The 26,923-nt window shown below is 41.7% G+C and overlaps 1 protein-coding gene across 1 annotated transcript in view; it reads left to right on the top strand.

Moving 5' to 3' along the window:
• LOC139765297 (U6 snRNA-associated Sm-like protein LSm2) overlaps positions 1-26,575 on the top strand; it is a 67,596-nt gene extending 41,021 nt beyond the window's left edge. Inside the window, exons 4-5 of the mRNA XM_071692682.1 lie at positions 12,711-12,801; positions 25,984-26,575. Coding sequence (XP_071548783.1) covers positions 12,711-12,801; positions 25,984-26,109 — 217 coding nt within the window. The 3' untranslated portion in view covers positions 26,110-26,575. The remainder of the gene's footprint in view (positions 1-12,710; positions 12,802-25,983) is intronic.
• The last annotated feature ends 348 nt before the right edge of the window (positions 26,576-26,923 follow it).

Below are 26,923 nucleotides of genomic sequence, written 5' to 3'. Positions count from 1 at the left end.
TATATATATATTTATTTTTTATTTATTATTTATTTTATTTTATTCATTTATTCTAAAAGGGGAAGGAGAACCCGAAAGAGTCACGTGGGGAGTGCCCATCCTCCTCGAAGGCTCAGATTGGGGTATCTAAATGTGTGTGGATGTAACCAAGATGAGAAAAAAGGAGAGATAGGTAGTATGTTTGAGGAGAGGAACCTGGAAATTTTGGCTCTGAGTGAAATAAAGCTCTAGGGTAAAGAGGAAGAGTGGTTTGGGAATGTTTTGGAGTAAAGCCAGGGGTTAGTGAGAAGACAAGAGCAAGGGAAGGAGTAGCACTACTCCTGGAACAGGAGTGGTGGGAGTATGTGATAGAGTGTAAGAAAGTAAACTCTAGATTGATATGGGTAAAACTGAAAGTTGATGGAGAGAGATGGGTGATTATTGGTGCATATGCACCGCGGCATGAGAAGAAAGATCATGAGAGGCAAGTGTTTTGTGAGCAGCTGAGTGAGTGTGTTAGTAGTTTTGATGCATGAGACCGAGTTATAGTGATGGGTGATTTGAATGCAAAGGTGAGTAATGTGGCAGTTGAGGGAATAATTGGTGTACATGGGGTGTTCAGTGTTGTAAATGGAAATGGTGAAGAGCTTGTAGATTCATGCGCTGAAAAAGGACTGGTGATTGGGAATACCTGGTTTAAAAAGCGAGATATACATAAGTATATGTGTGTAAGTAGGAGAGATGGCCAGAGAGCATTATTGGCTTACGTGTTAATTGATAGGTGCATGAAAGAGAGACTTTTGGATGTTGATGTGCTGAGAGGTGCAACTGAAGGGATGTCTGATCATTATCTTGTGGAGGCGAAGGTGAAGATTTGAAAAGGTTTTCAGAAAAGAAGAGAGAATGTTGGGGTGAAAAGAGTGGTGAGAGTAATTGAGCTTGGGAAGGAGACTTGTGTGAGTAAGTACCAGGAGAGACTGAGTACAGAATGGAAAAAGGTGAGAACAAAGGATGTAAGGGGATTGGGTGAGGAATGGGATGTGTTTAGGGAAGCAGTGATGGCTTGCACAAAAGATGCTTGTGGCATGAGAAGCGTGGGAGGTAGACAGATTAGAAAGGGTAGTGAGAGGTGGGATGAAGAAGTAAGATTATTAGTGAAAGAGAAGAGAGAGGCATTTGGACGATTTTTGCAGGGAGATAAATGCAAATGGGTGGGAGATATATAAAAGAATGAGGCAGGAGGTTAAGAGAAAGGTGCAAGAGGTGAAAAAGAGGGTAAATGAGAGTTGGGATGAGAGGGTATCATTAAATTTTAGGGAGAATAAAAAGATGTTTTGGAAGGAGGTAAATAAAGTGCGTAAGACAAGGGAACAAATGGGAACTTCAGTGAAGGGGGTAAATGGGGAGGTGATAACAAGTAGTGGTGATGTGAGGAGATGGAATGAGTATTTTGAAGGTTTGTTGAATGTGTTTGATGATAGAGTGGCAGATATAGGGTGTTTTAGTCAAGGTGGTGTGCAAAGTGAGAGGGTCAGGGAGAATGATTTGGTAAACAGAGAAGAGGTAGTAAAAGCTTTGCGGGAGATGAAAGCCGGCAAGGCAGCAGGTTTGCATGGTATTGCAGTGGAATTTATTAAAATAAGGGGGTGATTTTATTGTTGACTGGTTGATAAGGTTATTTATTGTATGTATGACTCATGGTGAGGTGCCTGAGGATTGGCAGAATGCTTGCTAGTGCCATTATACAAAGGTAAAGGGGATAAAAGTGAGTGCTCAAATTACGGAGGTATAGGTTTGTTGAGTATTCCTGGTAAATTATATGGGAGGGTATTGATTGAGAGGGTGAAGGCATGTACAGAGCCTCAGATTGGGGAAGAGCAGTGTGGTTTCAGAAGTGTAGAGGATGTGTGGATCAGGTGTTTGCTTTGAAGAATGTATGTGAGAAATACTTAGAAAAGAAAATGGATTTGTATGCAGCATTTATGGATCTGGAGAAGGCATATGATAGAGTTGATAGAGATGCTCTGTGGAAGGTTTTAAGAATATATGGTGTGGGAGGCAAGTTGTTAGAAGCAGTGAAAAGTTTTTATCGAGGATGTAAGGCATGTGTACATGTAGGAAGAGAGGAAAGTGATTGGTTCTCAGTGAATGTAGGTTTAGGGCAGTGGTGTGTGATGTCTCCATGGTTGTTTAATTTGTTTATGGATGGGATTTTTAGGGAGGTGAATGCAAGAGGTTTGGAAAGAGGGGCAAGTATGAAGTCTGTTGTGAATGAGAGAGCTTGGGAAGTGAGTTGTTGTTGATGATACAGTGCTGGTGGCTGATTCGTCTGAGAAACTGCAGTAGCTGGTGACTGAGTTTGGTAAAGTGTGTGAAAGAAGAAAGCTGAGAGTAATGTGAATAAGAGCAAGGTTATTAGGTACTGTAGGGTTGAAGGCCAAGTCAATTGGGAGGTAAGTTTGAATGGAGAAAAACTAGAGGAAGTGAAGTGTTTTAGATATCTGGGAGTGTATTTGGCAGCGGATGGAACCATTGAAGTAGAAGTGAATCATAGGGTGGGAGAGGGGGCGAAAGTTCTGGGAGCATTGAAGAATGTGTGGAAGTCGAGAACATTATCTTGGAAAGCAAAATGGGTATGTTTGAAGGAATAGTGGTTCCAACAATGTCATATGGTTGCGAGGCGTGGGCTATAGATAGAGTTGTGCAGAGGAGGGTGGATGTGCTGGAAATGAGATGTTTGAGGACAATGTGTGGTGTGAGGTGGTTTGATCGAGTAAGTACTGTAAGGGTAAGAGAGAGGTGTGGAAATAAAAAGAGTGTGGTTGAGAGAGCAGAAGAGGGTGTTTTGAAATGGTTAGGTCACATGATGAGAATGAATAAGGAAGATTGACCAAGAGTATGTGTGTCAGAGGTGGAGGGAATGAGGAGAAATGGGAGACCAAATTGGAGGTGGAAAGATGGAGTGAAAAAGATTTTAAGTGATCGGGGCCTGAACATACAGGAGGGTGAAAGGCGTGCAAGGAATAGAGTGAATTGGAACGATGTGGTATACCGGGGTTGATATTCTGTCAGTGGATTGAATCAGGGCATGTGAAACGTCTGGGGTAAACCATGGAAAGTTCTGTGGGGCGTGGATGTGGAAAGGGAGCTGTGGTTTTGGTGCATTATACATGACAGCTGGAGCCTGAGTGTGAATGAAAGTGGCTTTTGTTATCTTTTCCTAGCGCTACCTCGCGCACATGCGGGGGGGAAGGGATTGTTATTTCATGTGTGGCGGGGTGGTGATGGGAATGAATAAAGGCAGACAGTATGAATTATGCACGTGTATATATGTATATGTCTGTGTGTGTACACGTTAAGATGTATGTATGTATGTAGGTATGTGTATTTGCGTGTGTGGACGTGTATGTATATACATATGTATGTGGATGGGTTGGGCCATTCTTTCGTCTGTTTCCTTGCGCTACCTCGCTAACACTGGAGACAGTGACAAAGCAAAATAAATAAGTAAATTTTTATTCGTATTTATTTACCTTTGTCGCTGCCTCCTGTGTTAGGGAGGTAGCGCAAGGAAACAGTTGAAAGAATGGCCAACCCACCCATATACACATGTATAAACAGACACATCCACACACGCAAATATACATACCTATACATCTCAACGTATGTATGTGAGAAATACTTAGAAAAGCAAATGGATTTGTATGTAGCATTTATGGATCTGGAGAAGGCATATGATAGAGTTGATAGAGATGCTCTGTGGAAGGTATTAAGAATATATGGTGTGGGAGGAAAGTTGTTAGAAGCAGTGAAAAGTTTTTATCGAGGATGTAAGGCATGTGTACGTTTAGGAAGAGAGGAAAGTGATTGGTTCTCAGTGAATGTAGGTTTGCGGCAGGGGTGTGTGATGTCTCCATGGTTGTTTAATATGTTTATGGATGGGGTTGTTAGGGAGGTAAATGCAAGAGTTTTGGAAAGAGGGGCAAGTATGAAGTCTGTTGGGGATGAGAGAGCTTGGGAAGTGAGTCAGTTGTTGTTCGCTGATGATACAGCGCTGGTGGCTGATTCATGTGAGAAACTGCAGAAGCTGGTGACTGAGTTTGGTAAAGTGTGTGGAAGAAGAAAGTTAAGAGTAAATGTGAATAAGAGCAAGGTTATTAGGTACAGTAGGGTTGAGGGTCAAGTCAATTGGGAGGTGAGTTTGAATGGAGTAAAACTGGAGGAAGTGAAGTGTTTTAGATATCTGGGAGTGGATCTGGCAGCGGATGGAACCATGGAAGCGGAAGTGGATCATAGGGTGGGGTAGGGGTCGAAAATTCTGGGAGCCTTGAAGAATGTGTGGAAGTCGAGAACATTATCTCGGAAAGCAAAAATGGGTATGTTTGAAGGAATAGTGGTTCCAACAATGTTGTATGGTTGCGAGGCGTGGGCTATGGATAGAGTTGTGCGCAGGAGGATGGATGTGCTGGAAATGAGATGTTTGAGGACAATGTGTGGTGTGAGGTGGTTTGATCGAGTGAGTAACGTAAGGGTAAGAGAGATGTGTGGAAATAAAAAGAGCGTGGTTGAGAGAGCAGAAGAGGGTGTTTTGAAGTGGTTTGGGCACATGGAGAGAATGAGTGAGGAAAGATTGACCAAGAGGATATATGTGTCGGAGGTGGAGGGAACGAGGAGAAGAGGGAGACCAAATTGGAGGTGGAAAGATGGAGTGAAAAAGATTTTGTGTGATCGGGGCCTGAACATGCAGGAGGGTGAAAGGAGGGCAAGGAATAGAGTGAATTGGAGCGATGTGGTATACCGGGGTTGACGTGCTGTCAGTGGATTGAATCAAGGCATGTGAAGCGTCTGGGGTAAACCATGGAAAGCTGTGTAGGTATGTATATTTGCGTGTGTGGACGTATGTATATACATGTGTATGGGGGGGTTGGGCCATTTCTTTCGTCTGTTTCCTTGCGCTACCTCGCAAACGCGGGAGACAGCGACAAAGTATAATAAAAAAAAAAATAATATAACATCTCAACGTATACATATATATACACACACATACATATACATATATACACATGTACATGATTCATACTGTCTGCCTTTATTCATTCCCATCGCCACCCCGCCACACATGAAATAACAATCCCTTTCCCCCTCCTGTGTGCAAGGTAGCGCTTAGAAAAGACAACAAAGGCCACTTTCATTCACACTCAGTCTCTAGCTGTCATGTATAATGCACCAAAACCACAGCTCCCTTTCCACATCCAGGCCCCACAAAACTTTCCATGGATTACCCCTGATGCTTCACATGCCGTGGTTCAATCCATTGACAGCACGTCGACCCCAGTATACCACATCATTCCAATTCACTTTATTCCTAGAACGCCTTTCACCATCCTGCATGTTCAGTCCCCGATCACTCAAAATCTTTTTCACTCCATCTTTCCACATCCAATCTGGTCTCCCACTTCTCCTCGTTCCCTCCACCTCTGACACATATATCCCCTTGGTCAATCTTTCCTCACTCATTCTCTCCATGTGACCAAACCATTTCAAAACACCCTCTTCTGCTCTCTCAACCACACTCTTTTTATTACCACACATCTCTCTTACCCTATTATTACTTATTCGATAAAACCACCGCACACCACATATTTTCCTCAAACATCTCATTTCCAGCACATCCACCCTCCTCCGCACAACTCTATCTATAGCCCACACCTTGCAACCATGTAACATTGTTGGAACCACTATTCCTTCAAACAAAACCATTTTTGCTTTCCGAGATAATGTTCTTGACTTCCACACATTCTTCAACGCTCGTAGAACTTTCGCCCCCTCTCCCACCCTATGATTCACTTCCGCTTCCATGGTTCCATCCACTGCCAAATCCACTCCCAGATATCTAAAGCACTTCTCCCTCCAGTTTTTCTCCCTTCAGACTTACCTCCCAATTGACTTGTCCCACAACCCTACAGTACCTAATAACCTTGCTCTTATTCACATGTACTCTCAACTTTCTTCTTTCACATACTTTATCAAACTCAGTCACCATCTTCTTCAGTTTCTCAGACGAATCAGCCACCAGCGCTGTATCATCAGCGAACAACAAGTGACTCACTTCCCAAGCTCTCTCATCCACAACAGACTGCATACTTGCCCCTCTTTTCAAAACTCTTGCACTCACCTCCCTAGCAACCCCATCCATAAACAAATTAAACTACCATGGAGACATCACACACCACTGCCCCAAACCTACATTCACTGAGAACCAATCACTTTCCTCTCTTCCTACACGTACACATGCCTTACATCCTCGATAAAAACTTTTCACTGCTTCTAACAACTTGCCTCCTACACCATATATTCTTAATACCTTCCACAGAGCATCTCTATCAACTCTATCATATGCCTTCTCCAGATCCATAAATGCTACATACAAATCCATTTGCTTTTCTAAGTATTTCTCACATACATTCTTCAAAGCAAACACCTGATCCACACATCCTCTACCACTTCTGAAGCCACACTGCTCCTCCCTAATCTGATGCTCTGTACATGCCTTCACCCTCTCAATCAATACCCTCCCATATGATTTACCAGGAATACTCAACAAACTTATACCTCTGTAATTTGAGCACTCACTTTTATCCCCTTTGCCTTTGTGCAATGGCACGATGCAAGCATTCTGCCAATCCTCAGGCACCTCACCATGAGTCATATATATATTGAATAACCTTACCATCCAGTCAGCAATATAGTCACCCCCTTTTTTAATAAATTCCACTGCAGTACTATCCAAACCCACTGCCTTGCCGGCTTTCATCTTCCGCAAAGCTTTTATAACCTCTTCTCTGTTTACCAAATCATTCTCCCTAACCCTCTCACTTTGCACACCACCTTGACCAAAACACCCTATATCTGCCACTCTATCATCAAACACATTCAACAAACCTTCAAAATACCCACTCCATCTCCTTCTCACATCATCACTACTTGTTATCACCTCCCCATTAGCCCCCTTCACTGAAGTTCCCTTTTGTTCCCTTGTCTTATGCACTTTATTTTGCTCCTTCCAAAACATCTTTTGATTCTCCCTAAAATTTAATGATACTCTCTCACCCTAACTCTCATTTGCCCTTTTTTACCTCTTGCACCTTTCTCTTGATCTCCTGCCTTTTTCTTTTATACATCTCTCAGTCATTTGCATTATTTCCCTGCAAAAATCGACCAAATGCCTCTCTCTTCTCTTTCACTAATAATCTTACTTCTTCATCCCACCACTCATTACCCTTTCTAATCTGCCCACCTCCCACACTTCTCATGCCACAAGCATCTTTTGCACAAGCCATCGCTGCTTCCCTAAATACATCCCATTCCTCCCCCGCTCCCCTTACTTCTATTGTTCCCACCTTTTTTCATTCTTTACTCAGTCTCTCCTGGTACTTCCTCACACAAATCTCCTTCCCAAGCTCACTTACTCTCACCACTCTCTTCACCCCAACATTCTTCTTTTCTGAAAACCCTTACAAATCTTCACCTTCGCCTCCACAAGATAATGATCGGACATCCCTCCAGTTGCACCTCACAGCACATTAACATCTAAAAGTCTTTCTTTCGTGTGCCTGTCAATGAACACGTAATCCAATAATGCTCTCTGGCCATCTCTCCTACTTACATACGTATACTTATGTTTATCTCTCTTTTTAAACCAGGTATTCCCAATCACCAGTCCTTTTTCAGCACATAAATCTACAAGCTCTTCACCATTTCCATTTACAACACTGAACACCCCATGTACACCAATTATTCCCTCAACTGCCACATTACTCACCTTTGCATTCAAATTACCCATCACTATAACCCGGTCTTGTGCATCAAAACTACTAACACACTCACTCAGTGTCTCCCAAAACACTTGCCTCTCATAATCTTTCTTCTCATGCTCAGGTGCTTATGCACCAATCATCACCCATCTCTCTCCATTCACTTTCAGTTTTACCCATATCAATCTAGAGTTTACTTTCTTACACTCTATCACATACTCCCTCCACTCCTGTTTCAGGAGTAGTACTACTCCTTCCCTTGCTCTCATCCTCTCACTAACCCCTGACTTTACTCCCAAGACATTCCTAAACCACTCTTCATCTTTACCCTTGAGTTTTGTTTCACTCAGAGCTAAAACATCCAGGTTCCTTTCCTCAAACATACTACCTATCTCTCCTTTTTTCTCATTTTGGTTGCATCCAGACACATTTAGACACCCAATTTGAGCCTTCGTGGAGGATGAGCACTCCCTGCGTGACTCCTTCTGTTTTCCCTTTTAGAAAGTTAAAATACAATGAGGGGAGGGTTTTTAGCCCCTCGCTCCCATCCCATCTAGTCACCTTCTACGACATGTTAGGAATGCGTGAGTATTCTTTCTCCCCTATCCCCAGGGATAGGCAGGTTATATGGAATTAAAATGCAGTTGAACAAATGCAGTTCATGGGAGGGCATGGAAGTAGGAGTGGTATAGATGGGAATGAATGAAAATTATCAGGCAAGAGGGAGAGAAGAATGGGCAACATACTGGAGGGAGTGAAATGGAAGAGTGCATGACATAGTTTATGTGAGGGAGGCACGTAAGGACAGATAAGTGGAGAAATGCTGAGGCAACCCCCTTGATGGGAGTTCTTGGAGGGAACTGGCATAAGAGATATAGATAGATAGATAAATAGATAGACATATAGATAGAACAACTGACTCACTTCGCAGTCCCTCTCATCCCCTGTAGACTGTATACTCTCACCTCTCTCCAAGACTCTCGCATTTACCTTCCCACCACCAACCCATCCATAAACAAATTAGACAGTCATGGTGACATCACCCATCCATGGTGTAGACCAGCCATCACCTAGAACCACTCACTCTTCTCTTTCCCTACTTGTACACATGCCTAACACCCTTAATAAGAACTCCTCACTGCTTCCAGCAGCCTTCCTCCTACACTCTGCATTTGTGAGACCTTCTGTGAGGCATCTCTATCAACTATTTATCATATGCTTTCTCCAGGTCCATAGATACCACATACAAATCCTTCTGTTTTTCATGCATTCTGTAGAGCAAACATCTGATCCACATATCCTCTACCGCTTCTGAAACTTCATTGCTTCTCCCCAATCTGATGCTCTGTACATATCTTCACCCTTTCAGTCACCAGTCTCCCATACAGCTAACCAGGAACACTCAACAAACTTATACCTCTCTAGTTTGAACACACACTGTTGTTCCTCTTGCCTTTACACAGTGGCATTATACATGCATTCTACTAGTCCTCAGGCACTTCTCCATTATATACATATACATTGAAAATCCTGACTAATCAATCAACAGTGCAGGTATCAAAATTCTTCCGATATTCAACTCAAATCATATCCACTACTGCTGCCTTGCCACATTTCATCTAATGCAAGGCTTTCACCGCCCCTTCCATCTTCATCAAACCACTTTCCTAAATTCTTTTTTTTTTTGCATCCCACCTCAACCCTTTAAATACCCTGCATGTCCCACCCTATCATTAAACACATTCAGCAATCCGCCAATGTACTCACTCTCCTCACATTATCACTGCTTGCTACCACTTCCTTTATTTGCCTCCATCACCAATGTTTCCATTTTTCTCTTTTTTTTATACTATTGACCTATTTCCAATTTTTTTCTTCCCTGAAGTTTACTGCAATTCTAATTTTCCCTCTTTTTCAACCCTTGCACCTTCCTCTTGTTGCCTAACACCCTTAATAAGAACTCCTCACTGCTTCCAGCAGCCTTCCTCCTACACTCTGCATTTGTGAGACCTTCTGTGAGGCATCTCTATCAACTATTTATCATATGCTTTCTCCAGGTCCATAGATACCACATACAAATCCTTCTGTTTTTCATGCATTCTGTAGAGCAAACATCTGATCCACATATCCTCTACCGCTTCTGAAACTTCATTGCTTCTCCCCAATCTGATGCTCTGTACATATCTTCACCCTTTCAGTCACCAGTCTCCCATACAGCTAACCAGGAACACTCAACAAACTTATACCTCTCTAGTTTGAACACACACTGTTGTTCCTCTTGCCTTTACACAGTGGCATTATACATGCATTCTACTAGTCCTCAGGCACTTCTCCATTATATACATATACATTGAAAATCCTGACTAATCAATCAACAGTGCAGGTATCAAAATTCTTCCGATATTCAACTCAAATCATATCCACTACTGCTGCCTTGCCACATTTCATCTAATGCAAGGCTTTCACCGCCCCTTCCATCTTCATCAAACCACTTTCCTAAATTCTTTTTTTTTTTGCATCCCACCTCAACCCTTTAAATACCCTGCATGTCCCACCCTATCATTAAACACATTCAGCAATCCGCCAATGTACTCACTCTCCTCACATTATCACTGCTTGCTACCACTTCCTTTATTTGCCTCCATCACCAATGTTTCCATTTTTCTCTTTTTTTTATACTATTGACCTATTTCCAATTTTTTTCTTCCCTGAAGTTTACTGCAATTCTAATTTTCCCTCTTTTTCAACCCTTGCACCTTCCTCTTGTTGCCTAACACCCTTAATAAGAACTCCTCACTGCTTCCAGCAGCCTTCCTCCTACACTCTGCATTTGTGAGACCTTCTGTGAGGCATCTCTATCAACTATTTATCATATGCTTTCTCCAGGTCCATAGATACCACATACAAATCCTTCTGTTTTTCATGCATTCTGTAGAGCAAACATCTGATCCACATATCCTCTACCGCTTCTGAAACTTCATTGCTTCTCCCCAATCTGATGCTCTGTACATATCTTCACCCTTTCAGTCACCAGTCTCCCATACAGCTAACCAGGAACACTCAACAAACTTATACCTCTCTAGTTTGAACACACACTGTTGTTCCTCTTGCCTTTACACAGTGGCATTATACATGCATTCTACTAGTCCTCAGGCACTTCTCCATTATATACATATACATTGAAAATCCTGACTAATCAATCAACAGTGCAGGTATCAAAATTCTTCCGATATTCAACTCAAATCATATCCACTACTGCTGCCTTGCCACATTTCATCTAATGCAAGGCTTTCACCGCCCCTTCCATCTTCATCAAACCACTTTCCTAAATTCTTTTTTTTTTTTTGCATCCCACCTCAACCCTTTAAATACCCTGCATGTCCCACCCTATCATTAAACACATTCAGCAATCCGCCAGTGTACTCACTCTCCTCACATTATCACTGCTTGCTACCACTTCCTTTATTTGCCTCCATCACCAATGTTTCCATTTTTCTCTTTTTTTTATACTATTGACCTATTTCCAATTTTTTTCTTCCCTGAAGTTTACTGCAATTCTAATTTTCCCTCTTTTTCAACCCTTGCACCTTCCTCTTGTTGCTTACTCTTTTACATCTCCCAATCATTTGCACTTTGACCCTGTGAATACCACCCATATGCCTCTCATCTCTTTCACAGGCTGCTTACTTCATTGTCCCAACACTCAATATCCTATCTAATCACCTCTTCTTCACCTTGTCTTCCCACCACTCACTATCCTTTCTAATCAGCCCACTTTTACTATATGCATGCCACCTGCATCTCCTGCATATGTTATCACTACTTCTCTGAATACTTCCCATTCATCACCCACTTCCCTTACTTCATTTACTCTCACTCATTGGCTCTTGGTATTCCTTCACACAAGTCTTTTGCAAGCTCGCTTACTTTCACCACTCTCTTCTCATCGATATTGTTTCCTCTTTTCTGAGAACCTCTTCAATCTTCACCCTTGCTTTAACAAGGTAATGATCAGGTATCTCACCAGCTGCCCCTTTCCGCACATTCTCATCTAGAAGTCTATCTTTCCCACACTTATGAGATAGTCTGTAGTCCAATAATGCTTGCTGACCATCTTTCTTACTCATATGATATACTTGTGTATGTTTCTCTTTTTAAATCAGATGTTTCCAATCTCTGGCCCTTTTTGAACACAACTCCACAAGTTGTTCACCATTTCCATTTACCTTATTGAATACCCCATTCCCCCAATCACACCCTTAACTGCACATTACTCAACTTTGCATTTAGATCACCATCACTATATCAAAACTGCTGACACTCACTCAGTTGCTCCCCAAACACTTTCCTCTCATGATTTTTCTTCTTGCAATAAGTTGAATAAGCACATATAATCGCCCATCTCTTACTTTCTTCTCTCATTTTTACCCACATCAGTCTAGAATTTACTTCCTTACACTTTCACACATTCTTACAACTCCTGCTTCAGCATTATTGTTACCCCTTCCTTGATTGTACCTCTCTCACCAACTCCAAAGAGATTTCAAAATCATATTTTCCCCTTACCCTTAAGCTTTGTTTCACCAAGAGCCTGAACATCCAAGTTCCTTTATACAAACATACTACCTATTTCTCCTTTCTTCTCATCCTGGTTATTTCCACACACATTGAGACACCCCAGCCTGAGCCTTCTTGGAGGATGAGCACTCCTTACTTGTTTCCTGTTCAGTCTTTTAAAGACTGAAATACAAGAGGAGGGGAGTGTCCAGCCCTCTACTCCTACCCCTTTTAGTCACCCTCTATGACATGTAGGGGAAACTTAGATTGAATTCTTTTCTCTGTACTCCAGGACATGTTTTTTATTTTCTTATGAACAATTGCAACAGTATTATGCAACTGTAATATCTTCTGTTTCAGTATATGTGGTACGCTGCATTCAGTAGACCAATACCTCAACATCAAGCTTACAGATATTAATGTAACTGATACTGAGAAATACCCCCACATGGTAAGTACTGTCTTTTGTAATCTTACAGCAGAAGATATGATACTAGTGATATATTATAACCTTGAGTTCATAGAGTAATGTAGTTGATAAAAAGATGGTTTTGTACCCATGTCACTACAGGAGCTTATGTGTATTTTTGTTAGTGTAAGTGGACCTTCGTGGTATAGCAGTTAGTGTTCCTGACGGTGATTCATTAATTGGCTGACCAGGATTGAACTCAGGTTTGTATCCTGGTTGTGGCTGTTGGTCCAAAGTCAATCAAGCAGTTCATCCACCCCAAGGGATTGAACGATGAAATGGGTACCTGGATCAGGCTAGTGTGTATACACACACACACACACACACACACACACACACACACGCACATGTATATGAATATTTTATATATTATTATTATTGTACTTGATCGCCATTCCCCACGTCAGGAAACAGATGAAGAAAGGCACATCCACATGTGAAGTGTCTGGGGTAAACCATGGAAAGGTCTGTGGGGCCTGGATGCGGATATGGAGCTGCGGTTTTGGTGCATTACACATGACAGCTAGAGAATGACAGCTAGAGACTGAGTGTGAACAAATGTGGCCTTTTTTGTCTGTTTTCCTGGCGCTGCGTTGCTGAAGCAGGGGTAGCGATGCTGTTTCATGTGGGGTGGGGTAGTGCCAGGAATGGATGAAGGCAGGCAAGTATGAATTTGTACATGTGTACATATGTATATGTTTGTGTATGTGTGTATATGTTGATATGTGTATGTATGTGTATGGGCATTGATGTATACAGGTGCACCACTGATTTTCAGGCACTCTTGGTTCCAAAGCCTTGCCGGATTAACCATTTTGCTGGACCAACCATTGTCACGTAATAATAGTTCATCAGCACACCTCTAACCCACTAATTATACATCTCCCATGTGTCTAAAGTATACCATGGACTGCTAGAAATTTAAGTTAAACAGATATTAAATGTTTGAGCACCCTAAGATGGTAAGTCTGTCCTTAGATTGTTTGAATCCTATGGGGTCTTCTTCGTCTTCTGTTGTTTGTGTTTTCCTAGGTGTGTATCGCCAGAGTAATGCAGTTTTCTCTGCATTATACACCTTCTCAGGACCGAGGTGCTCTTCTGCTACGAGTCGCAAATTCGTCCATTTACTCTGCAGCTCCTTCGTGGTTTGCAGACGGCTTTTCTCCACACACTTTATTCTTGGAAATTCCATGACGCTTCTTGAATCTTTGAAGCCATCCTTCTCTATAGTAACGCTCATGTTGTAGTTTAAGTTCTTTATGGAACAATTTAGCTTGGTCCATTATCATGCTACCTGACAAGTCCACTCCATCACTCTGACGCTGTTGAAACCATTCCATCATCACTCGATCGTGTTCAGTACTCTTACCATCTTTCATAGTCTTTCTAATCGTCATTTGCTTCTTGAAATCAGTGTCTGCATAGAATTTCAATATTTTCTCCCTTTGCTTCATTATATCATAAACAGTTGATGAATCAATGTTGTAGAGGTCACACAGCTTGTGCACTGAAACACCATGGTCCATTTTTTTCAACAGTTCTACTTTATCTTGGATCGATATGGACTGGTGTTTACATTTGACACCATGACTGACACTCTCATATGTTTTAGAAGCCATAGCTAGGGTTGAATTTAAGCAGAATAAGCTAAGAATCTCACAGAGTTGCATTATCACCACCAACAAATGCAGTGCAAAGAATGTAAATAAGCATACCCTACATACAACGCCATCCGTGGCCACCCAGTAAACTAGTCTGGTGGCCGCAGTAATTTCAAGTTCCCTAACGTTATTTCATCCAAACTAAAGGAGGTGCCAAACCATCAGTTGCTGGATTCGGTGGTGTACCTGTATTTATATATATACAGGCGACGGGAATGAATGAAGGCAACAAGTATGAATATGTACATGTGTATATATGTATATTTGTGTGTGTGGACGTATGTATATACATGTGTATGGGGGGGTTGGGCCATTTCTTTCGTCTGTTTCCTTGCGCTACCTCGCAAACGCGGGAGACAGCGACAAAGTATATAAAAAAAAAAAAAAAATTCAACGTGTACATACATATACATTATTTTTTTTTTATTATTATACTTTGTCGCTGTCTCCCGCGTTTGCGAGGTAGCGCAAGGAAACAGACGAAAGAAATGGCCCAACCCCCCCCATACACATGTATATACATACGTCCACACGCGCAAATATACATACCTACACAGCTTTCCATGGTTTACCCCAGACGCTTCACATGCCTTGATTCAATCCACTGACAGCACGTAACCCCGGTATACCACATCGCTCCAATTCACTCTATTCCTTGCCCTCCTTTCACCCTCCTGCATGTTCAGGCCCCGATCACACAAAATCTTTTTCACTCCATCTTTCCACCTCCAATTTGGTCTCCCTCTTCTCCTTGCTCCCTCCACCTCTGACACATATATCCTCTTGGTCAATCTTTCCTCACTCATCCTCTCCATGTGCCCAAACCACTTCAAAACACCCTCTTCTGCTCTCTCAACCACGCTCTTTTTATTTCCACATATCTCTCTTACCCTTACGTTACTCACTCGACCAAACCACCTCACACCACACATTGTCCTCAGACATCTCATTTCCAGCACATCCATCCTCCTGCGCACAACTCTATCCATAGCCCACGCCTCGCAACCATACAACATTGTTGGAACCACTATTCCTTCAAACATACCCATTTTTGCTTTCCGAGATAATGTTCTCGACTTCCACACATTCTTCAAGGCCCCCAGAATTTTCGCCCCCTCCCCCACCTTATGATCCACTTCCGCTTCCATGGTTCCATCCGCTGCCAGATCCACTCCCAGATATCTAAAACACTTCACTTCTTCCAGTTTTTCTCCATTCAAACTCACCTCCCAGTTGACTTGACCCTCAACCCTACTGTACCTAATAACCTTGCTCTTATTCACATTTACTCTTAACTTTCTTCTTCCACACACTTTACCAAACTCAGTCACCAGCTTCTGCAGTTTCTCACATGAATCAGCCACCAGCGCTGTATCATCAGCGAACAACAACTGACTCACTTCCCAAGCTCTCTCATCCCCAACAGACTTCATACTTGCCCCTCTTTCCAAAACGTTGAAATGTATAGGTATGTATATGTGCATGTGTGGGCGTTTATGTATATGCATGTGTATGTAGGAGGTTGGGTCATTCTTTCGTCTGTTTCCTTGTGACAAAGTATGATAAATATATATATATATATATTTATATATTTATTATACTCTGTCGCTGTCTCCCATGTTAGCGAGGTAGTGCAAGGAAACAGATGAAAGAATGGCCCAATCCACCCATATACACATGTATGAACATAAACGCCCACACACACATATACATACCTATACATTGCAACGTATACATACATATACATACACAGACATACATATATACACGTGTACCTAGTCATACATGGTGCCTTCATCCATTCCCGCCATCACCCTGCCACACATAAAATGGCACTCCCCTCCCCACACGTGCGTGTAAGGTAGAGCTAGGAAAGGACAGCAAAGGCCACATTCGTTCACAGTCAGTCTCTAGCTGTCATGTGTAATGCACCAAAACCATGGCTCCCTTTCCTACTCCAGGCCCCACAAAACTTTCCATGGTTACCCCAGACACTTCACATGCCCTGGTTCAATCCATTGACAGCATGTATACCCTGTATACCACATCATTCTAATTCACTCTATTCCTTGCATACCTTTCACCCTCTATGTTCAGGCCCTGATTGCTCAAAATCTTTTTCACTCTATCCTCCCACATCCAGTTTGGTCTCCCACTTCTCGTTTCCTCAACCTCTGATACATATATCCTCTTTGTCAATCTTTCCTCACTCATTCTGTCCATGTGACCAAACCATTTCAATACACCCTCCTCTGCTCTCTCAACCACACTCTTTTTATTACCACACATCTTTGTTACCCTTTCATTACTTAATCAAACCACTTCACACCACATATTGTCCTCAAACATCTCATTTCCAACACATCCACCCTCCTCCACACAACCTTATCTATAGCCCATGCCTCACAACTATATGACATTATTGGAACCACTGTTCCTTTAAACATATCCATTTTTGCTCTCTGAGAGAACGTTCTCACCTTCCACACATTCTTCAACCAGAATCTTCGCCCCCTCCTCAACCCTGTAAACTCACTTCCGCTTCCATGGTTCCATCTGCTGCTAAATCCACTCCCAGATATGTAAAACACTTCATTTCCTCCAGTTTTTCTCCATGGGAACTTCAGTGAAGGGGGCTAATGGGAAGGTGATAACAAGTAGTGGTGATGTGAGAAGGAGATGGAGTGAGTATTTTGAAGGTTTGTTGAATGTGTTTGATGATAGAGTAGCAGATATAGGGTGTTTTGGTCGAGGTGGTGTGCAAAGTTCGAGGGGTTAGGGAGAATGATTTGGTAAACAGAGAAGAGGTAGTAAAAGCTTTGTGGAAGATGAAAGCCGGCAAGGCAGCGGGTTTGGATGGTATTGTGGTGGAATTTATTAAAAAAGGGGGTGACTGTATTGTTGACTGGTTGGAAAGTTTATTTAATGTATGTATGACTCATGGTGAGGTGCCTGAGGATTGGCGGAATGCTTGCATAGTGCCATTGTACAAAGGCAAAGGGGTTAAAAGTGAGTGCGCAAATTACAGAGGTATAAGTTAGTTGAGTATTCCTTGTAAATCATATGGGAGGGTAGTATTGAGAAGGTGAAGACATGTACAGAGCATCAGACTGGGGAAGAGCAGTGTGGTTTCAGAAGTGGTAGAGGATGTGTGGATCAGGCGTTTGCTTTGAAGAATGTATGTGAGAAATACTTAGAAAAACAAATGGATTTGTATGTAGCATTTATGGATCTGGAGAAGGCATATGATAGAGTTGATAGAGATGCTTTGTGGAAGGTATTAAGAATATATGGTGTGGGAGGTAAGTTGTTAGAAGCAGTGAAAAGGTTTTATCGAGGATGTAAGGCATGTGTACATGTAGGAAGAGAGGAAAGTGATTGGTTCTCAGTAAATGTAGGTTTGTGGCAGTGGTGTGTGATGTCTCCATGGTTGTTTAATTTGTTTATGGATGGGGTTTTTAGGGAGGTGAATGCAAGAGTTTTGGAAAGAGAGGCAAATATGCAGTCTGTTGTGGATGAGAGAGCTTGGGAAGTGAGTCAGTTGTTGTTCGCTGATGATACACCGCTGGTTGCTGATTCGTGTGAGAAACTACAGAAGCTGGTGACTGAGTTTGGTAAAGCGTGTGAAAGAAGAAAGCTGAGAGTAAATGTGAATAAGAGCAGGGTTATTAGGTACAGTAGGGTTGAGAGACAAGTCAATTGGGAGGTAAGTTTGAATGGAGAAAAACTGAAGGAAGTGAAGTGTTTTAGATATCTGGGAGTGGATTTGGCAGCGGATGGAACCATGGAAGCGGAAGTGAATCATAGGGTCGGGGAGGGAGCGAAAGTTCTGGGAGCGTTGAAGAATGTGTGGAAGGGGAGAGCATTATCTCGGAAAGCAAAAATGGGTATGTTTGAAGGAATAATGGTTCCAACAATGTTATATGGTTGCGAGGCGTGGGCTATAGATAGAGTTGTGCGGAGGAGGGTGGATGTGCTGGAAATGAGATGTTTAAGGACAATAGGTGGTGTGAGGTGGTTTGATCAAATATGTAATAATAGGGTAAGAGAGATGTGTGGTAATAAAAAGAGTGTGGTTGAGAGAGCAGAAGAGGGTGTTTTGAAATGGTTTGGTCATATGGATAGAATGAGTGAGGAAAGAATGACCAAGAGGATATATGTGTCGGAGGTGGAGAGAACGAGGAGAAGAGGGAGACCAAATTGGAGGTGGAAAGATGGAGTGAAAAAGATTTTGTGTGATCGGGGCCTGAACATGCAGGAGGGTGAAAGGAGGGCAAGGAATAGAGTGAATTGGAGTCATGTGGTATACAGGGGTTGACGTGCTGTCAGTGGATTGAATCAGGGCATGTGAGGCGTCTGGGGTGAACCATGGAGAGCTGTGTGGGTATGTATATTTGCGTGTGTGGACGTGTGTATGTACATGTGTATGGGGGGGGGGGGGTTGGGCCATTTCTTTCGTCTGTTTCCTTGCGCTACCTCGCAAACGCGGGAGACAGCGACAAAGTATAAAAAAAAAAAAAAAAAAAAAAAAAAAAAATTTTTATTATACTTTGTCGCTGTCTCCCGCGTTTGCGAGGTAGCGCAAGGAAACAGACGAAAGAAATGGCCCAACCCCCCCCCATACACATGTATATACATACGTCCACACACGCAAATATACATACCTACACAGCTTTCCATGGTTTACCCCAGACGCTTCACATGCCTTGATTCAATCCACTGACAGCACGTCAACCCCGGTATACCACATCGCTCCAATTCACTCTATTCCTTGCCCTCCTTTCACCCTCCTGCATGTTCAGGCCCCGATCACACAAAATCTTTTTCACTCCATCTTTCCACCTCCAATTTGGTCTCCCTCTTCTCCTCGTTCCCTCCACCTCCGACACATATATCCTCTTGGTCAATCTTTCCTCACTCATTCTCTCCATGTGCCCAAACCACTTCAAAACACCCTCTTCTGCTCTCTCAACCATGCTCTTTTTATTTCCACACATCTCTCTTATCCTTACGTTACTCACTCGATCAAACCACCTCACACCACACATTGTCCTCAAACATCTCATTTCCAGCACATCCATCCTCCTGCGCACAACTCTATCCATAGCCCACGCCTCGCAACCATACAACATTGTTGGAACCACTATTCCTTCAAACATACCCATTTTTGCTTTCCGAGATAATGTTCTCGACTTCCACACATTCTTCAAGGCCCCCAGAATTTTTTTTTTTTTTTCAAACTATTTGCCATTTCCCGCATTAGCAAGGTAGCGTTAAGAACAGAGAATTGGGCCTTTGGGGGAATATCCTCACCTGGTCTCGTTCTCTGTTCCTTCTTTTGGAAAATTAAAAAAAGACGAGAGGGGAGGATTTCCAGCCCCCCGCTCCATATATATATATATATATATATATATATATATATATATATATATATATATATATATATGTGTATATATTTACTCTTAACTTTCTTCTTCCACACACTTTTCCAAACTCAGTCACCAGCTTCTGCAGTTTCTCACATGAATCAGCCACCAGCGCTGTATCATCAGCGAACAACAACTGACTCACTTCCCAAGCTCTCTCATCCCCAACAGACTTCATACTTGCCCCTCATTCCAAAACTCTCGCATTTACCTCCCTAACAACCCCATCCATAAACAAATTAAACAACCATGGAGACATCACACACCCCTGCTGCAAACCTACATTCACTGAGAACCAATCACTTTCCTCTCTTCTTACACGTACACATGCCTTACATCCTCGATAAAAACTTTTCACTGCTTCTAACAACTTTCCTCCCACACCATATATTCTTAATACCTTCCACAGAGCATCTCTATCAACTCTATCATATGCCTTCTCCAGATCCATAAATGCTACATACAAATCCATTTGCTTTTCTAAGTATTTCTCACATACATTCTTCAAAGCAAACACCTGATCCACACATCCTCTACCACTTCTGAAACCACACTGCTCTTCCCCAATCTGATGCTCTGTACATGCCTTCACCCTCTCAATCAATACCCTCCCATATAATTTACCAGGAATACTCAACAAACTTATACCTCTGTAATTTGAGCACTCACTCTTATCCCCTTTGCCTTTGTACAATGGCACTATGCACACATTCCGCCAATCCTCAGGCACCTCACCATGAGTCATACATACATTAAATAACCTTACCAACCAGTCAACAATACAGTCACCCCCTTTTTTAATAAATTCCACTGCAATACCATCCAAACCCGCTGCCTTGCCGGCTTTCATCTTCCGCAAAGCTTTCACTACCTCTTCTCTGTTTACCAAATCATTTTCCCTAACCCTCTCACTTTGCACACCACCTCGACCAAAACACCCTATATCTGCCACTCTATCATCAAACACATTCAATAAACCTTCAAAATACTCACTCCATCTCCTTCTCACATCACCACTACTTGTTATCACCTCCCCACTTGCGCCCTTCACCGAAGTTCCCATTTGCTCCCTTGTCTTACGCACTTTATTTACCTCCTTCCAGAACATCTTTTTATTCTCCCTAAAATTTAATGATACTCTCTCACCCCAACTCTCATTTGCCCTTTTTTTCTCCTCTTGCACCTTTCTCTTGACCTCCTGTCTCTTTCTTTTATACATCTCCCACTCAATTGCAATTTTTCCCTGCAAAAATCGTCCAAATGCCTCTCTCTTCTCTTTCACTAATACTCTTACTTCTTCATCCCACCACTCACTACCCTTTCTAATCAACCCACCTCCCACTCTTCTCATGCCACAAGCATCTTTTGCGCAATCCATCACTGATTCCCTAAATACATCCCATTCCTCCCCCACTCCCCTTACTTCCATTGTTCTCACCTTTTTCCATTCTGTACTCAGTCTCTCCTGGTACTTCCTCACACAGGTCTCCTTCTCAAGCTCACTTACTCTCACCACCCTCTTCACCCCAACATTCACTCTTCTTTTCTGAAAACCCATACAAATCTTCACCTTAGCCTCCACAAGATAATGATCAGACATCCCTCCAGTTGCACCTCTCAGCACATTAACATCCAAAAGTCTCTCTTTCGCACGCCTGTCAATTAACACGTAATCCAATAACGCTCTCTGGCCATCTCTCCTACTTACATAAGTATACTTATGTATATCTCGCTTTTTAAACCTGGTATTCCCAATCATCAGTCCTTTTTCAGCACATAAATCTACAAGCTCTTCACCATTTCCATTTACAACACTGAACACCCCATGTATACCAATTATTCCCTCAACTGCCACATTACTCACCTTTGCATTCAAATCACCCATCACTATAACCCGGTCTCGTGCATCAAAACCACTAACACACTCATTCAGCTGAGCAAGGTTATTAGGTACAGTAGGGTTGAGGGTCAAGTCAATTGGGAGGTGAGTTTGAATGGAGAAAAACTGGAGGAAGTGAAGTGTTTTAGATATCTGGGAGTGGATCTGGCAGCGGATGGAACCATGGAAGTGGAAGTGGATCATAGGGTGGGGGAGGGGGCGAAAATCCTGGGGGCCTTGAAGAATGTGTGGAAGTCGAGAACATTATCTCGGAAAGCAAAAATGGGTATGTTTGAAGGAATAGTGGTTCCAACAATGTTGTATGGTTGCGAGGCGTGGGCTATGGATAGAGTTGTGCGCAGGAGGATGGATGTGCTGGAAATGAGATGTTTGAGGACAATGTGTGGTGTGAGGTGGTTTGATCGAGTGAGTAACGTAAGGGTAAGAGAGATGTGTGGAAATAAAAAGAGCGTGGTTGAGAGAGCAGAAGAGGGTGTTTTGAAGTGGTTTGGGCACATGGAGAGGATGAGTGAGGAAAGATTGACCAAGAGGATATATGTGTCGGAGGTGGAGGGAACAAGGAGAAGAGGGAGACCAAATTGGAGGTGGAAAGATGGAGTGAAAAAGATTTTGTGTGATCGGGGCCTGAACATGCAGGAGGGTGAAAGGAGGGCAAGGAATAGAGTGAATTGGAGTGATGTGGTATACCGGGGTTGACGTGCTGTCAGTGGATTGAAGCAGGGCATGTGAAGCGTCTGGGGTAAACCATGGAAAGCTGTGTAGGTATGTATATTTGCGTGTGTGGACGTATGTATATACGTTGAGATGTATAGGTATGTATATATTGCGTGTGTGGGTGTGTATGTATATACATGTGTATGTGGGTTGGTTGGACCATTCTTTTGTCTTTCCTTGCGCTACCTCGCTAACACGGGAGACAGCAACAAAGCAAAATAAGATAAAATAAAAATAAAAATATATGGGAGGCAAAGGGGATAAGAGTGAGTGCTCAAATTACAGAGGTATAAGTTTGTTGAGTATTCCTGGGAAATTTTATGGGAGGTTATTGATTGAGAGGGTGAAGGTATGTACAGAGCATCAGATTGGGGATGAGCAGTGTGGTTTCAGAAGTGGTAGAGGATGTGTGGATCACGTGTTTGCTTTGAAAAATGTATGTGAGAAATACTTAGAAAAGCAAATATATTTGTATGTAGCATTTATGGATCTTGAGAAGGCATATGATAGAGTTGATATAGATGCTCTGTGGAAGGTATTAAGAATATATGGTGTGGGATGCAAGTTGTTAGAAGCAGTGAAAAGTTTTTATGGAGGATGTAAGGCATGTGTACGTGTAGGAAGAGAGGAAAGTGATTGGTTCTTAGTGAATGTTGGTTTGTGGCAGGGGTGCGTGATGTCTCCATGGTTGTTGAATTTGTTTATGGATGGGGTTGTTGGGTAGGTGAATGCAAGAGTTTTGGAAAGAGGGGCAATATGCAGTCTGTTGTGGATGAGAGAGCTTGGAAAGTGAGTCAGTTGTTGTTCGCTGATGATACAGTGCTGGTGGCTATTTTAGGTGAGAAACTGCAGAAGTTGGTGACTGAGTTTGGTAAAGTTGTGAAAGAAGAAAGCTGAGAGTAAATGTGAATAAGAGGAAGGTTATTAGGTTCAGTGGGAATGAGGGACAAGTTAATTGGGAGGTAAGATTGAGTGGAGAAAAACTGGAGGAAATGAGGTGTTTTAGCTATCTGGGAGTGGATTTAGCAGCGTATGGAACCATGGAAGCAGAAGTGAGTCACGGCAGGGGAGGGGGCAAAGGTTCTGGAGGTATTGAAGAATGTGTGGAAGGTGAGAACGTTATCTAGATCAAAAATGTGTATGTTTGAAGGAATAGTGGTTCCAACATGTTATATGGCTGTGAGGCATGGGCTATAGATAGGGTTGTGCAGAGGAGTGTGGATGTGTTGGTAATGAAATGTTTGAGGACAAAATGTGGTGTGAGGTGGTTTGATCAAGTAAGTACTGAAAGGGTAAGAGAGATGTGTGGTAATAAAAATAGTGTGGTAGTGAGAGCAGAAGAGGATGTATTGAAATGGTTTGGTCGGGAAGTGGGAGACCAAATTGGAGGTGGAAGGATGGAGTGAATAGGATTTTGAGCAATCGGGGCCTGAACATAGAGGAGGGTTAAAGGCGTGCAAGGAACAGAGTGAATTGGAGCGTTGTGGTATATTAGGGTTGACGTGCTGTGAGGGTGAAAGGATTGCCAGGAATAGAGTTAATTGGAGTGATGTGGTATACTGGGGTTGACGTGCTGTGAGGGTGAAAGGCGTTCAAGGAATAGATTGAATTGGAGCGAAGTTTTATACTGGGGTTGACGTGTTGCCAATGGATTGTATTAGGGCATTTGAAGCATCTGGGGTAAACCGTGGAAAGTTTTGTTGGGCCTGGATGTGGAAAGGAAGCTGTGGTTTTGGTGCATTACACATGACAACTATAGACTGAGTGCGAATGAATGTGGCCTTTGTTGTCTTTTCCTAGCGCTACCTCGTGTGCGTGCTTTAGGAGGGTGGGTGCCATTTCATGTAAGGGAGGGTGACAATGGGAATGAATGATGGCAGCAAGTCTTGATGTGTACATGTGTGTATATGTATATGTCTGTGTATGGAAGGTACTAAATTGTTAAGTAAGGGGAGAAATATACATGTGTGTATATGTATATGTCTGTGTATGGGAGATACTAAATTGTTAAGTAAGGGGAGAAATATTTGTAAATTTTCATTTGTTGGCCCCTTACGTAACACTTTGGTACCTTCAATCAAATTTACTGTAGAAAATGAAAATAATGGTATGCTATCATTTTTAGATTGCATGATCCGTAGGCAAGGAAACAAGTTTAAGTTTAGCATGTACGGAAAACCTACCAATGTATGCTCATATATCCATTATTACTCATCTCAACATGACAGAGTTAAGTTATCATAATTTCAGTCTATGCTTCTTAGGGCATTATGTATTTTCAGTCCAGAGTTTATTGATGATGAGTTTGAGAAGATATTTTCCATTGGATGTAAGGTAAAGTACCCTAGATCTTTCTTTGATAAATTCCTTAAGTTAGCAAAGATATCATTTTATTGAGTTGAACCCAAACCTCTCATTGACACCAAGAATCTTTTAGTTCTCCCTTTTAACAATGATTTTACTTTACTTCCCATGTTGCTTAGATCCTTTAATGTAAATGTTGCCTTCTGCAACAATAACACTATAAAGAATATCTTAATCAGGGACTCGCCAGAAAATTCTCCTGGATGCATCTATAAAGTGCCATGTAGAAATTGTGATGTTTTATGTTGGGCAGACTGGTAAGGATCTTTCTGTTAGACTTAAGCAACATAGATATAGTATAAGAACAGGACAAGAATCAAATGCCTTGTTTAATCATGTTAAAAACTATTAGCATTGTATTGATTGGAGTAATGCCATCTCATTTATTAACTCTAACTCCAGCACTATGAGAAATATCATTGAATCTTCTATTATTAGAAATGCAAAGAAGTATAACCTTAATATTTGTGAAGGTCTATACAAATTGGATTGGTTTATTGTTGATAAAATTTGTAAACAGTTCCCCTTCTTGTCCACTTAATAAGTTTATGATGCACTCATTGTCTGTCTTGGACAATTACTTGTTTACCAAATGGCATCCTAGCTACGCCTCTTCTTTGTATATCAACTGACATATTTCTTTCTCGTATCTCCCCTGATGATGTAATTATTACACGAAAGTGCACTTGGGAACTTATCGTGTTTCATTTTCTCTGTGGACTCGTAGGAATATGTATGTATGTATATATGTATATGTGTGTGTGTGTGTGGGCATTTATGTATGTACATGTGTATGTGGATGGGTTGGGCCATTCTTTCGTCTGTTTCCTTGCGCTACACCGCTAACGTGGGAGACGCCGATTAAGTATAATGAATAAATGAATAGATATAGATAAATAAATGTAAATAATTTTTCATGCATAAAGAATTTTATGGACTTTCAGCTTTTTTTTAGATTATTTTACTGTGATAGTGTATTTCCAATATTTACTTTCACTTTTGTGAACTTATCTTTGCTACTTGTAATTTATATTGTTTTGAAGTTCTGATATGAGTGATAAAGTAACAGTCTGGAACTTTCTTTAACCTCAATTTTCAGTTGTCCGTAAAGAACTGCTTTATCCGTGGGTCAGTGGTCCGATATGTTCAGTTGCCAGTAGATGAAGTAGACACACAACTTCTCCAGGATGCAGCAAGAAGAGAAGCACAACAGCAGCGACAATAGTCTACACATTAGTTTATTTTTTTGCTAATATTGCTGCAAGTCAAAAGATAAGTAACTTCGGGATCAATTTTGAAAGTAGCGGTGTGTTGGAACTTGATTTTTATGATAAGTTTTGGTGAGAGTATTGGATTGTATGAAGAGTATATCGTGAAGCTTAATGAATGAGATTGCAATTTACCTATGTATTAAAACTTTAGTTGTTTATTTTTATCAGTTATTTTAGCCTGAATATGTATATGTACAGGTGGAATGAAAATATGCAAAGGAACTTTATACGTTATGATTTTGTTTTGTAAAGTTATTGATTTTTTAATAGTAGTGTAAATTTTATCATACTGTGATAAATGCTTACGTGAAATTCGGAGTAATGATTTTTTGAGGCCTTATATTCAGAAAGAGGAAAGTGTTCAGTTTCTCTATGAAATGTTTTGAGTAATTCTTGATCAGAATAAAGTCCAATTTCCCTCTTTGTCTTATCATGGCCCTGTCTAGTGTTATCTGTAGGTCTGTTGTCTGGTACAGTGCATGAAGCAGGTGTCTTGAAAATTTTCATCACAAGATTAGGAAAAGTTTTATAATGATGCATTGGAATACATGAAAAGGACAAAATGCGGATGACTTGATGGTTTGTATTGATATCTTGAGTTCCTTGTCTGTATAGATAATACAGGTTTGTAAAGCCAAAAGCTCCTCCCTGCCCACCACTTCATCTGGCACATCAGAGAGCAGGAATATAACTAGGAAGGACTGCAATGCAGTGTGGAGAGAGTATACTAACATTCAGATTGTCTAGAAAATTGTAAGTGGAAAATAC

Source organism: Panulirus ornatus, chromosome 53 (genome assembly GCF_036320965.1).
Source record: "Panulirus ornatus isolate Po-2019 chromosome 53, ASM3632096v1, whole genome shotgun sequence".
Taxonomy (NCBI): domain Eukaryota; kingdom Metazoa; phylum Arthropoda; class Malacostraca; order Decapoda; family Palinuridae; genus Panulirus; species Panulirus ornatus.
Note: the sequence above shows the minus strand (reverse complement) of the source record. Positions and strands in the feature narration are given on the sequence as shown.